The sequence below is a fragment of the Ammospiza nelsoni genome, chromosome 1 (genome assembly GCF_027579445.1).
Source record: "Ammospiza nelsoni isolate bAmmNel1 chromosome 1, bAmmNel1.pri, whole genome shotgun sequence".
Lineage (NCBI taxonomy): Eukaryota > Metazoa > Chordata > Aves > Passeriformes > Passerellidae > Ammospiza > Ammospiza nelsoni.
The window spans coordinates 39,763,573-39,778,415 of record NC_080633.1 but is presented as its reverse complement, the minus strand read 5'-3'; the positions used below and the strand labels follow the sequence as shown (position 1 = coordinate 39,778,415).

The following is a 14,843-nucleotide window of genomic DNA, read 5'->3' as shown; positions in this document are numbered from 1 at the left end:
CTGATCCACACAATATTCATTGCAGAAGTTTCCTGTACGTGATTCATTTTAATGGGTCCTACATATAAATTTGAGATTTTGGGAAAAAAAAAAAAAATCAACATGGTTCTAATTAGCAAGCTCAAAATTCTGAAGCACTAGGCATAACCCTGCAAGGGTTACCTTGTGGTTCTGCAAGACACACTCTTTACCTTGCCAAAAGTCGAAGAAAACACAGCCTACAGCTCAGAGGTACATGCAGCTGCTGGAAACTAGGCTGGAACAGATAACTTACTCTCCCTCTGGCAGATGCCATTATTTTCCATAATCCCTATGCAGCACTTAGATATTAGTTTAATAGCTTCCTTAGAAACTGGCAGAGTAAAATTATGCTAAATAAGCAATATTTACTAGAAATTCTTCTGATCCTTCCCTTGAGGCATAATTGAACATTACTACTGACTCCTCAAAAGTGGCTGCTCCATTTCCAATCCCTTTACTCCTTAGGAAAAGCATTTTGCAAAAGGAAAAACCTTTAAATTATTACTCTTCCTTTGAAATGGTTCCCTGATTTGTCTGCTAGTTCAGATGCAGTGCTCCTACTGATGCCTCCTTTTGAGACTTTACATTCTTAATAATTCAAGGAGTGGAACAGGCTGGGCTAGGTAGGTCCTTTGCATTTTACACAGCAGAATGAAAATTGCTAATTGAGAAGCTGTGTGTGTTGAAGCATTGTCATAAAAAAATCTGATTATAATATTTAGAGTTATACATGTATAAGTATATATATACATTTGGTGCAAAGTATGTAAAACTGTACATATTTTGTGTGCTGATACCTAAAATGACATGAATTTTGGGCTTTGTACACACCAGTTCGACCTAGGAAGTAGATGGTTTTTGGCCACAGCATTTTTTTCAAAACAGCAAATAGTGTTGTACTACGCAGGGATGCGTGCTGTGTACAGAGCGGGGTGCTGTGCTGTGTGACCCTCTATGAGACTCCACACGGCGATGCTCAAATGTAGGATAAATGTCCGTGAGCTGTCCGAGTTAAAGCGCTCCTGGGGCGATCCCCAGAGCCCAGAAGAGGGCAGTGGATTGTAAACACCGTCCTGCCTGGAGCCCTGGGACTTCCACCCTGCTGCTACCGCCGCAGGTCACAGCGGTGGCAATTGCAGGGACCAGTTACGGGGCTGGCGTGCCCCCGAGCACCCGGCCCACCTACCGCATGACCTGTTCTCCGCCCCGCATCGCAGCATCATCCACCCGGAGCACCAGGGAAACGGGACAGCCGTGCTCTGCCAGTCCCCACACCAATTCCCCCGAGCGGTCACAGGAAAGGGAAGCATCTCCCTGCCCGGCGTCGCAGAGCGGGAAGATGGGCTGAGGGAGCCCGTCGCTGACCCGGCAGCTGAGCACTGCTTCTCCGCGGTCCCTATCTCGATCCAGCCGCCCCATCCCTGTCCCTATCCCCGTCCCGATCCCGATCCGACCGCTCCGCCTCCCCTCGCACCGCCCCCCGCGCGCGCCGCAGCGCCCCCGTGCGGCCCCTTCGCGCCCTGTTGCCACCCTCGATGACGTCACACGCGGCCTCTCCTTCTGGCTTCTCGGATTGGCCGGCGCCCCGCGCAGCCTTCCCGCCTCCAGCGCGCGATTGGCGGGCCGGCCCGTGATTGGCGGGCAGAAGGCGCCGGGGGGAGAAGAGGCCCGGGCCGGCTGCGCGGGGAGAAGCGGCCGCGGCGCGGACGCCGAGCGGGGCCGGCGCGGTTATTTATTGTCTACGCGCGGTGTCCCGGCGGCGGCAGCGCTTCGGGGCTTGTGTGGGGAGAGGAGGGGGAGGAGGCGACGGCGGGGGAGCAGCGCCGGGACGCGGGGAGGAAAGAGGAGGGGAAGAAGGAGGGGGCCGGGCCAGCCCCGGGTGTGCGTGTGTGCGGGGGGCGCGGGTCTGCGCGGGAGCGCGCGCGCGCGCCAGGGGCGGGAAGGGAGGGAGTGAACGAGGGAGGGAGGGGACGAGGGAGGCGGGAGGGAGGGGAAGATTTTTTTATTATTAATCTGTTTTCCGGGCCTTTGTGGCTGCGGGGGGGGGACGGCCCGGGGGTGAGGAGGAGGGCGGGAGGCAGCAGCGCTACGGCGGCGATAGCGGTGGCTGTTGTTGTCGCCGCTGCCGCCGCGAGGCGAAGGGACCGGCCCGTCGTCCCTTTAAACTAGCGAGAGCCGCAGGCCCGGCCGGGCCTCCCTCCCTCTCGCTGCCTCCCCGCCGGCGGAAGGGGCGCTTTGTGCGGGCCCCTCGGCCGCCCTTCCTCGGTGCCGGGGCTCCGGTGAGGGCGGGAGAGGCGCGAAGGGCGGGCGCGGAGCGGCCCCAGGCGCGGTGTCGGTGCCGGCCCTCGCGGCCGCCTCCGAGCGCCCTCGCCTCGGCTGAGGAGAGACGGGCAGAAAATGGCAAAGTCTGGAGGAGGAGGAGGAGGAGGCGGCGGCGGCAGCGGGGGACTGACTTGGGTGGTAAGTTCTGGGGCTGCATCTTGTTGTTCGTGGGTTTTGTTACTCGTGTTTTGTTGTTATTACTATTATTTCTGTTTGCGTCCCTTGCGTGTGTGGAAAGAGCGCGGGTTGGCTTTGAAAGGAGGGAAGAAGCTGAGGGAAGACGCTGGGGGCTGGCGTGGAAAGCGAAGTGCTGTGGAGCCGCCGCTCTGTGGAGGGCTCCGGGATAGGAGGAGGAAGACTGGGCTTGGAATTGATGCTACAGGACGGGAGATTTTATGCCTCTGGGGGCTTCTCGGGGTGCTGGGAGCCGTGTGGAAGAGGTCACTCTGTGAGCAAACAGGTGGGAAGCTCCTGGGGGTAGCGGGTGGGTCATCAGGGCTGTCTTGAAGTCGCTGTCCTCCAAAGCGAGATGTGGTATCTCTGTCTGTCTGTCGTCCCGCCAGAGTTGTGGGTATTGCCTCTTGCTCCTAGAGCAAAGCCTTTGCGGGCTAGCAGAGGGTCTCTGTGTTGATCCCATGTTCTTTTCCAACTGTGTGTGAAGACAATACCTGAAGTTCCCAAGTTTCAGAGACATGAAGCAGGAGCTGTGTGCTTGCTGTTCCATCTTGGCACTCAACTTCATCATCCTCCAGAAGTTGCAACTCTGTAACAGACCTAAGAAGGGGGTGTTTTACTGCCTTTCCTGGATTGGTGGGAAGTATTAAGATTAGAGAAGGTGCTGGTGAAGCTGACTCTAGAATTGGTGAATCCTTTTGAGCCTCCTTATAGTCCTTTGAGAGCTCCCAGTGCTGAGGTGCTGCCCTGGTCAGCAGTAAGAGCGGATGCTCTCAGGTTTTGGTGAGACCTGAGAGGAAGGAGGAGCAAAGGTGACCTGGAGGGCTCTGGTTCAGCCAGTCGTAACTCCCCCGCCTTTCCTTTGCTCGGCATAGAGGGGTAACTTCTTTAATGTTTAAGCAGAAGACACTAGATCTTGATGGACAGGTATCTTTGGTCAGACACATGTGCTTTCCAGAGGTGGGAACTTTTAACGAGTCCTGTTAAAATGAATAACAGCAAACTTGTTCTTGTGTCCCTCTACATCTTGGAGCTGTTGAAAATGAAGTAGTATTGGAGTGAACAAATCCTGTGTGTTCTGATGGTGGACTATATCCATGGATCTAATTACTGCATTTTATGTTGGTAATTCTCTTTAATTTCAAAAAGCTGGAAGCATGGAAAGGTATATTAAAAAAAATGTGCAAGTTTCTGGGTGTGCCACTTGAAATCACACAGTTTAGCCATGGGAACATGTGTAAGTTGAGAAGCTGTTCTCCTTTCTTTTCACAATACTTTGCAATCTTTGTCAACTGTGGTCTTTGGATGGCTCTTTAGAATTAAGATTTTACCATCTAGGTTTGACCAACTAATTGAAAGTTTTACAGCTCATACAGAAAACTGCAGAATGAAGTGTGAAAATTACTGAATAGGCATTTTTATTGAAACATGTTCTTAAATGTAATGGGGTTGAAATTATGGTGAGTCAACAGTTTCCTACAACTGGAAATGATAAAACTTTTCATTCTCTAAAAGCAGTAAAAGTTAAAAGTGTTTTTGTCAACTCAAGAGTAGTTGTAGGAAAATAATTGGATTTTAGTTGAAACTGGTCATTTATTTTTTTACTAAACAGTGGGACATTCTTTCTTTCTCTCATGTGCATTTTAAATGGTGAAGGTAGGCTTTCTAAGCCAGCTCCTAAACCAGACCTGCTCCATGTCAGCTGTAGAACACTGGCAGGCAAAAGAACAATATTGTTGTAGCACTGAATTGAACGGGGCCATGGCCTATGTTCCAGGCTGAAAAAACCCTTGGTTTAAGTGGTGGTTCATTAATAGATGATCATATGCTGTCCTTGAGGAGGGTGAGAGGGACAGAGGTAGGGACAGAGTAGTTTCAGCTGTCTGGCTTTAATCTGCTTGCCATGTATCTGCTGGATATGCAACCACTTGCAGTTCAGTTGTAGGTCGTTTTGAAACCACCTTGATTTTTTTTAGAATTCTTGCCAGTGTGTTGAAACCACCAGGATGCTTCTCTGTCTGAGTAATGTATTCTCTGTAGTTTGTGGTTTCTTAATAAGACCGCGAGTTAAACAATTGAAGAGTAACAGAAGAAAGTCTGGCCCTAAAGATGAGGAATCATTTAAAACTTGGTGGGATGTTAATTTAGGTTTCAAACTAGCAGATCCTGTATACATAACCTGGTTGCTGACATTTTAGTAAAGAGTTGCATGTGCAGCTTCAGCTTTGGGTGTGATTCAAAGAGCATGCTTGTAGGTAGGAAAGAATTACATGCAGTTGTGAAAAAGAAAAGATACTTCCAATAGCAGAGAACTTATTCTAGAGTGAATTTCATAATGAGACATCATACAAGCATCAGGTGATAGCTAATTTTACTTTTAAAAAAAAGAAGAATTAAATGTTCATGGAAACAAACAGCAAGTCATCTGTGTTTTCAGCTGTAACAGGACTTGAAGAAATGTAATTAGTTAGGTACAGTTACCAATGATGGGAACAATGAGAGTACAAAAACTGAACATGTGTACTGGGAAAATAATCTAGCATTATTTAACTGGAGACAAACCAAGATAATCTCTGATTTATAAAATGTACTTGCTTGGTTTTTTTAATAGCTCATTTTTTCCTTGGTCTGGTTGATGATTTTCTGAAATCGACTTGCAGCTCTGCACTCTGATAGTTGGTAGAAGGTGGAGTTTTAACAGTGTGAAGTAAATTACTTTTGGTGGGTGATCTCCAAGTGTCACTCCCAAAAGTGTTAAGTTGTATTAAGAGTTAACTAACTCTTAAAAACTTAACTCTTAAGAATTAACAAAGCATGGATTTGTAACTAGGAGAGTTTTCATTTGTGAAATGTAATGGCGTTTTCTAATACTAGAAAAACTTACTGTGGACAAAAGAAATAATTCTTCAGCCTCTGTGTGTGTTTATGAACTACAGAAAATGAATTGTAATGGCACAGTAATAGCACTTAATTTGTTTTTATAAATATGCCTTTTATAGTGAAGGTGAAGTCCTTGTAAGTAACACTTTGAAGTGCATTGGTTCTGATACAATGGTAATGCCCACAAAACTGAGTATTTCATACAAGCAACATTTAATCACTTAATTCTGTCAGTGTATTTAAGACTTTTTCCTCAACCCTAAGAGCTATATGAGCCTGATAAATGGAAGCTGAGACTGCTGATAAAAATTTAGGACTTTGGACACTACTTCCACTTTCCTGTCCTTGATGAAAGGGACAGGTTTTGACTCTAGGAAATGCTAGCTTAAAGTGAATATATGCTGAGTGTTCATGTGACTTCTCTTTTAAAAAAATATCATTAGTATCTGCTCTTTAGATGGAGTGGAATGGAAATAATGTATATTATTAGTAGGTGGAAATATTGTATATTTTTGGGTTATACTTCTTTGAATAAATACAGTAGCTGCATATTGGTAAGTGAAAAGAAGCAGCCTTTCAAATAATCTAAATTCACATATAAGCATCTTTCAGACGATTCAGAGTTCACCTTAAAAATAAGGTAATTTTAACTTAATACTGTAATTTTTTTAAATATGAAGAGTGAATGTAATTGATAAGATAGGAGTCTGACTATATATTTTTTTTTAAAGCACCAACAAATAAAGCCCACCCTAATCCTATTAAAGGGATATTGTCTTTCTTTTATTGTTTCATTTGAATTCAAATATGTTTAACTTAATAAAGGGATGACTTTCAGTTTGATTTGGCTTTTAATGGGTTCTGAGAGGGTTAAAACAAGTGCTCCTCTTGAATAATGTCCAATAACTTCTAGTGATGTGCCATAACTCACCGGTTATGGCTTCTGCACTGGGTGGTTTTTAACTTTATGGGTAGGTTTTCTGCACCTGAAATCTGACCTGGATCTCTGCTGCCCCGAGGATCTGCCCATCACTGCTACACCGAGCTTAGACCGTTCCTCTGGTTTGGGAGCAACGCAGGAATTCCCTTCTTGTGCCCATGCAGTGCTTGGAGGGAGAGTGCTGGGCTGGGGCAGCGTGCCCAGGAGCTGCATTGGGTTACTGCTCTGTCAGGGTCTGGGTCTGTAAGCTGTCAGGGTTCTGCCTGCCTCAGGTACAAACACTTGGAAGGTATGGGCAGCAGTATGAACAAATCCTAATGAACTCTGTTTTTAGAAATAAGCATACTGTCCTAGTGGTGAACCAAGGGTAAATGGTCCTTTGTCCTTGTTATTGCTGTTCATTACTATGCTGTTCATTTCAAAGGAAGAGTAGGCACTGAAGTTCCTACTCCTGGGTCCTTTAGAGACCTCTTTAGTTGCCTCTCCAGACCCAGGTTAGAGCTCAGAATTAGCTTTCTGTTCTTTCCATTTCTTTATCTGGATCAGGCCTTCTGTTTCTCCGCTGGCTGCAGCTGGGCCAGGGTGCAGTTGTCACATATGTAACACTTGTTACATGTGCTGTTAGCTTGTCTTATCTTTCCTCTGCTACACTGTGGTGTCTGCAGAGCAGGCGGGGCGTGGGGGAAACTCTGGTGTTGTTGCCAAGCCTTGTTTCAGTGCTCTTCTCTTCCTTTATATGAGTGTCTGTCTTTTGCTATTGTGGTGACCAGAGAACTGGGAGGTTTCTTGTCCTGTGTGTCCTTACCCTCCCTCCCCCTCCTTTTTTTTTCACATTTATACAATGAAAGGAGGGTCAGACTGAAATACTTGCCCCAATTTATTGATAATAATATTTACTTTTACTAAACAGAATGAGTTTTGTAGGCTTTAAGCTGTATAGTTATATCCAACAGTTGAGGGGAAGCAGGATTCCCTCCTTGCAGTATTTCTGATTCTGCTGCCCTTAAGGAGGCAGTGCTGTAAAGAGATGTCATGACTTCCCTGGGTATTCCAGCACCAGAGGGAAGTGTTTGTGGCTCACTTGGGCGAGTCAGACACAAAAGGTCTGAAAAGGATTCCTCGGGTATTATGGTTTGCCACCAAAAAAAAAGTGGTTGCTTCTTATTCTCTACCCTCCACACCAGCATTCATTAAATACTTTTGTTGTCCAGTCTTCTCCTGGTCAGAGTGCTGAATAATGCAGGATCAAAGAAGTGGTAGAGGTGATATCAGGTGGAGGCTTGCTGCAGGAACAGGATCAGGGCCACATCTTTAACAGCAGCTGAGGCCATCCCACAGCTCTCTGGACGTGCCTCTGCACCTCTGTGTTCTGAGCTGGGAGGAATCCTCCTTCTGCCACAGGTGAAAGAGTGATGGGGGCATAGGAGTGGGGACCTCAATTGTAACCAAGTCTAGGAAGGGATGTATATCTCAGGGTTTGGGGAGGAATTGATTTTAGAAGGTTTGTGGGCAGTTGCTTTAGGTGTTCAGGGAGGAAAGGTGTACATTTGAGCACATGCCCTCTGTTAATATTTGACCTGTGAGACCTGTGTGTGTGTGTACATTTAATTTCTAAGACGCCTGTGGCTGTATGTACCTCGTGCTAGTAAGTAAGGAATTACTTTATTTGGATAGATAAAGTAACCTTTTCAAATAAAAGAACATACAAGTAGTCTAAGATAGACACCTTATGTCTGAAAAAATTACTCACTAAATTTAGTATTTCATTTGCATTGACTTGATTTTTCCAGGAGTAGGTTTTTACCTTGCATCTAAACTGTCTTGTGTGTCTGTGTGCAAAGGCAGTCTGCAAATGCATGTTTATGTTTCAATTAATGAAAAGCAGCACATGTGATTCGTAGCTGATGGATGGGAGTGATTCCATCCCTGGGAGTGAGATTTTTATATATATATATATATATATATATATATATATATATAAAATACATTATATATAGAAAACTTAAGAATGAAAACTGTTACAGAAAACTTAATTCTCATTTAAAACAGGAAATTTCTTGCATGTCACCCACAGTGAAAATATTTTTCTGCATTAAATAGGTGCTTTGTAAGTGTTTTCAAAAGCAGATTGAGAAAAAGAATACATAGTTTTATATGTGTATAACTGTGTGAAGAAGTTTCTTTTGAAAATTGCATGCTTGGAAACATAGTGGTGTCTTCTTGAGTACTTGTACTGGAACACAAGTACTTTGGAAGAATGTCTTTTAAGCTATTATTCCACATTTAAAGTAAATTCTAAATCAAGGCATGTAAAATGTTATTACGTAATTTTGAAAATAAATACTAAAATTTGAACTATGTTTTAAGTTCTAGTGATAAAAAAAAGGTGTCAAGATCAAACGCCAAATAATTATTTGTGTTGTAAATATAGAAGAAAACTGTTTCTTGTAAGTGAAGTGATAAACCAGCTCTAAGTCATTTTTATTCACAAGTGTATCCTACCTGTATTCTTCAGATAAAGAGTTTCAAAAGTTTGTTGTGAAAAGCAGGAGAATATTCCTCCCCTCCTTGACAAGTGAGCATCAGATCTGCTATTTTTAAAATTTCACCATGATTGCAAATGCTTTTACTCTTATGAACTAAGTCTTTTTATGTTGTGTTTTGAAGTGAGTTAACTTATTCTATGATATCAGCTCATCTAGTTTCATTTAATAAAGCTATTTTAATATCCTGTCTGTGTCTCAATGCAATTCCAATTTACATAGAAATACAGTTTGCCACTGAAAGTAAGCTACTACTGCTATTTTTTTTTTATTTTGTGAAAGTGATAAATCTGTGTATTTGTTACACTATGCACATATAGCAATTTTAGTGGTTTTTTTTCAGCAAGTAAGCAAAACGGGAGTTAGCCAAGTTAGTGTAAAATCTACTTGACCTAGAACATGTTTGAAAGGTTCAGACTTAAACATCAGCTCTACATTTTCCTTTGGACATAATTTAAAAAGCTACCTTAAAGGGAAAAAAAAATGGAAATATGTAAAACAGGATTAAAATGCTTAATCTACTTTTTTTTTTTTTTCCTGATTTGTGAAGTAGAATTGTAGTTGAAATTTAGAGTCCTCCTATCATGGATGCCACATCTTGATTTATTTTGCTCTTTTTTACTGAATGAGTGGGCCTAGTTAGTCTTGGGTTTCTTGTTCCTTCTTCAGACATTGGAAACTCGCGAGAAGAGCAGATGTATTAAAAACTGGGCAAATGTCTACCTTTAGTGAGGTGCCAAGAGCTCACCCTGTCTTTCTCAATCTCTGAAGGAATCTTTAAGGAGAGAGCAAGAAATAATATTTTCCTGTCATGACAAAGTACAGGGGCCATAAGATAACACTGAGAAGTTATTTTCCTATAAATCAAAAGAAGCTGAGATAAAGTAGAGGAAAACAATAATAATAATAATAAAAAAAAAGCTCTTGCAACCAGATAACTTGATATGTAATACTTCCATAAGAACAGTTAGAATTCTGGGTCATCCCCTAAGCAGGGCATCTTTACTTATGAGAAATGGACAGTGTGAGCTTCAGAGGAGATGTTTCCAGCTGTGTAATCCGTGGTAGCTCTGGGCTGTTTGGAGTTTTTAGGGATGATAGTGTAGTAGAGTGTGAGCGTTTCAGTCCTGTGTTTTATTCTCCAGTTGTGTGCCGTGATATGAAGGTACAAGAGTGGCAGGGTGTCTGGGGAAAAATAACTTTGTCTCAGTCCAGCTGATACAGAGAGTTCTGCTGCCTGAAGTCATCCAGGCTGTTACTCCCTGTGTCAGCACCGAGCTTTTTGTTGGCTGAGGTGGTGGTTTTTGTCATACTCTGTTTAGTGATCCTAAATTCGTGTTTTCCACCACTGTTGTGTTACAGCATCATCATGAAAACTGTGAGGTGTCATGTCACAATCTTGGAGTAAAAGGGAGCCAAGCTGCTTGCGGGAGAGCAGTTGCAAGAAGTGAGGCAGTTATTCTTTTTTGGTGTTAGGTAGATCCAGAAGAGGTTTTTTTTTAAACTCAAATAGGAGACTGTACAAGCATGTAAGAAATTGGCTGGGGTAAGAGGAAGAAGTTCCTTACTGATTTAATGGTGGAGACAGAGGCAGATGGTCCAGATGCTTGGGAGAAATCAAACTTACAGTTGTATCATGTTAACCTGCTCTTCCTCATATTAGTTAAGTCTTTCAGAATATGCCATGTAGATTTTCTTCTCTGCCAGCTAAGTGATTAACATGCATGTCAGGTAACACAAAGGTGATGAAAATGCAAAACAACTTAAAAATTAATCTGAACATATATTTGAAGTTATGAGTCTTTTATATGGTACCTTTTATGGAGAGGTTGATTCTTCTGCCTGCCAAGACGCAATTCTTAAATAGCAAATTAAAGGGTAGAGTTTTGATGATCTTCAAGATTGTCAGCACTTTTAATGAACAATCCTGAAAGACTTTTCCTAATGACTTCTGTAGGAATGTTGTGGGAGGGTGAGTGGCTGAGGAAGAGAGGGGAGTTTTGGAACAGCATTAAGGGTTTATTGACTCATTGATGCATCTGTTTTCCTCCTCCTAAATTGCTGTCAATGTCTGGAAAACCAACCCTCTGTTCCTTTCTCATGGAATTTACTACAGGAGTGAGACTAGAATTTGTAGTATATTTATGAGGCTCATAAAACGTTTCAAGGCTTGTAAAGTCTCCAGAGGAGGAGTAGATGTTGCATAGTAGGGGCTGAGCAATTAAACTCAAGCAACTTTTTTTAAGGAACACTGGATTCGTATTTATTTTAATGTAGCAGAAAAAAATAGATTTTTAAACTAGAGAATATCAGAAAATTGGCTGTCTTACCATAGGTGCTTCTAATTATAGAAAAGTAGTTTTTAGTGTGGACCAAATGTAATATGGGGTATGACTGTGTAGAGTTTGTTCAATGTTTGGGATAGATTTTTTTAAAGGAAAGAAGCTCATTAATTTTCATTTATATGGTGCCTTGTTTTAAGGTAAATATGTTGCTGTTGCTTTTCTGTGGAAGGTTCCAGGGAGGAGGCTTCTAACAGTTTCTACTGATCATATTGCATTCCATTTTAGGGCACCATGTGTATTAAAAGTGTGAAAAACCCATGTATCACAGTCAAGGTGTTTTAGTATTTCAATGCAAGGTAGACAGGCAAATAACATAAAGGTATCTTATTATAAACAAATTCTAATATATTGATAGCTGTTACATTTGTGAGACTCTAAGAATTTGCTTCTCTTGTTCAGCAGAGGATTGCTTCCCACTGAAGAGTGCAGGTGGATCAGTAACTTCTGAATGACTTTTGGGCTATTACTGATATAGTGTGAGTGGTGGTCCAGAGCCTAATCAGAAAACCTGAGTTTGGGGTGCTCTGCAGAGTGAAATTTTCATGTATGCCAGTTAACATGAGCTCAAAAACTGCCCTGTTGGATTTGTTCTCTCCAGGTGCTGTCTTGCAGTATGAACATCTTGAATGTTGCCTTAGTCCTGCCCAAAGTTTTTTCTAAAGTTTGTTAGTTAATAATGAGGATAAGTCAGCAGGGAAAAAAATACCTTGCAGTATGGTATGGGTCAAGCTGGCCATAGGACCCAGAGCATCTGAAAGAAAATATCACAGTGCTGATGTGATAGCTGACATACAGCCTGTATGGGTTTCAAAGATTTTGTTTTTCAGAAACAAAAATCTGTCAGGTTGTGGCAAGTAATCCTTGCAATTGGGAAATGGAAATGTGCTGGGAGCCTGGAATAGTTTCACAGTGCTAAACTAGTCATGCAATAAAGCCTTAGGAAAAGGTCAAGGATGTGGGAAACAATGAGTTATAAAGAAGTGCAGCCAGATACTGATAACCTGAAGTTCAGATGTCAGAACATCAAACTTTTTGATTTCTTGGCTAGTGGAGGGCTTGTGTGTGAGCTGGCTGGTAAAACAGTGGACCAAACAGGTTTGGGGATTCTGTCATCAAACAGCTTCAGCCAGTGGTTCCAAAGACCACTGTTACCAGAATCTGTAAGAAAACAGTCATAAGGTCTTAAAGTATAATATTAATAAATTCCTTTTTGTGTTAGAGTGGAGTTTTTGCTTGTCTCTGAATTTTAGCTGGAAGTAAGAGATTCTTAGAAGATTAATTTCTTACCAGATCATCCATGATGTACTTTTTGATGCTGTGTGAGCACTAAAAAAGTTAGTATTGGAATAGAACTTGTCAGTGGATAGACAACTAAATATTTCAGACCAACAGAAAAATCTAGCAATAAAATTCAATTTAATTGTCATCATACAAGGGCAGATGTTAGACACCTGCTTTTAAGGAACATGGTAAAGATCAGGATCTGAATGTGTTGCAGGTTGTGTAGAAGCCTGTGCCAAATAAAGCATGACTGTTCCTGTACTAACTTAATATGACTGAAAATGAGTTATTATTTAAAACAACATACTTCATTTTCTGGTCAGAAGTAATTACAGTGAGCATACATATTTGCACAAAGGTGTTATTCTTCAAAAAGAATGGAGAAAGAAAATCCCTAAATTTTTATTTAAATCTTGTATGCCTCTATGTTGTGTATCAATAATCCTAAAATAAAAATGATACTACTTTTATGGTGTTTAGGTATTTATTAGGAAGATGAAGCTCTGAATTCCAAGGGTGTCATTCCATCATGCAGCTAAGCAATCTAGCAATACCTGTTGAAAAGTGTGGGGTTTTTTTAAACATCCATAGCTGTATGTTTATGCTTTTTTCCTTGCACCACTAACTTGTCTGATTCTCTAGCAAGCTTGTTCAGAAAAGTGAGCTAGTGGACAACTGGTTGCTTCTGGTTGCTGAAAAATGGGGAGAAGCTCTCTTTGCTCTCTGAACCAGATTGTTGGGAGGTGGATTTGATTCCACTGTAAGGAACAGAGGAGGGAAGAAAGAAGGAATTTTTTGCCTTTAAATTAATTTAAAGGCAGCAATTAGTAGTTTTGGTTCTCTCTAACAGGGAAATCTGATCATTCTGAAGCTATTCCATAACTGGATCATCATCACTGAACTCCATGTAATGTGATGTTTTCAGAGTCCAGAGCGAAGTGTCAGAATCAGGAGATTAAAAAAAAATAAAATGAGGAATTTAAAATGAACAGATGGATTAGTCTCACTGGTGAGACTAGTTCTGAGTGAATTCTCTGGAAATTACCAGCTTTGGGAAGGATGTGATAGAGAGATTTAGTTCATGTCACTAATGTTATGCGACAGACTATGGAAGTTTGCTGTGGTAGAAGGGAACTGTTACTTTTGTGTGTTTTCATCTTGGCAGGAGAGCCCAACCATTTGTTAAACACAGCAGGAGAGTGGTTTATTTTGAAACTCCCTCCAGTTTTGTTTGCATGGTGGGAGGTATTCTCAGCCAGAGCTTTCTTTGGGAAGATTGCAAAATGTTTAGGTAAAATTGTATTCCTTGTCAATTTTTCTAGGGCTAGAAGAGGCCATTATGATCCAGTATGACACACTAAAATAAAGAAGAGCATGTTATCTATAGAATTCCCTAGTAATTATCATAAGGCACTTATACACTTTTTTTTTTTTTGTAGATACAGCATATCTCCCTCAGAAGAGGTAGTTTTGTTTTGAACTGTAATCTGTGGTTTTCATTACTTAATTAACCTCCCAAGGTTTTACAGCTTAATTACACTCAAAATTTACTGTCTTGTCCCACTAAATTGCTTATCCTACACTTTATTTAAGGAAATGTAGGGCACATGGCATGTACTTTTCTAAATTGTTATGTCCCAGGGCTGCATTTGCCTATTGAGGAGCATGTATCAGGAGTATTCATTATATGGAGTAGTTTTATGAGTTTAAGGCAGAAAAGACAAAGCCAAAGGGAGGGAAACTTCTTGTTCACCTACATATTCTCTTCTAGGCTCATTTGTGCTTGTCTGCTAATGCAGGAAATGAGCCCTTTTCTTGCCACCTAATAGGGATAAGAAGGAATGGGCAGACTAAAGAAAAATGGTTTGTTGGTGTTGTTGTATGGAGATATTTTGCAGTGGAGGAGACTGACAGTGACCAATAAAAAATTAAGTTTGTGTAGATGGGGAGAGACATTAATGTTAACATTTTTCAGGTTTTTCAACTTTCTATGGTGTGGAATTAATCTACTTAAGTAAGAGTAAAGTCTTCACTTAAAGTAAGGAGTCAAAGCAAGGATGTATATTCCAGCTGTGGCAATATTGAAACTGATGATAAACCTGCCTTCTTTGTTGTAGCTTTATATGTTATTGTGTCTTTAGATAGGAATAGCTTTTCTCTGGTGCTGCCAAAGTCTCTAGATCAAGTGTGTATTAAGCTTCAGCTGTATTAATTACAGCTGTTTGCAGCATAAGTAACCCAACTCAGCATGGTGGCTCAAAACACAAAGAAAGATGACGTGACCTGGTTTTCATTACAAAAAAGCAATAAAAATCTCTAACTTAATATGGATGTCAT

The 14,843-nt window shown here is 41.7% G+C and overlaps 1 protein-coding gene across 4 annotated transcripts in view; it reads left to right on the top strand.

Annotated features, from left to right (window-relative positions):
• The first annotated feature begins 2,086 nt into the window (after positions 1-2,086).
• Positions 2,087-14,843, top strand: part of TOP2B (DNA topoisomerase II beta) — a 60,950-nt gene continuing 48,193 nt past the window's right edge. For all 4 annotated transcript variants that reach the window (XM_059490580.1, XM_059490566.1, XM_059490574.1 and 1 more), the window contains exon 1: positions 2,087-2,481. In XM_059490580.1, coding sequence (XP_059346563.1) covers positions 2,419-2,481 — 63 coding nt within the window. In that variant the 5' untranslated portion in view covers positions 2,087-2,418. The remainder of the gene's footprint in view (positions 2,482-14,843) is intronic.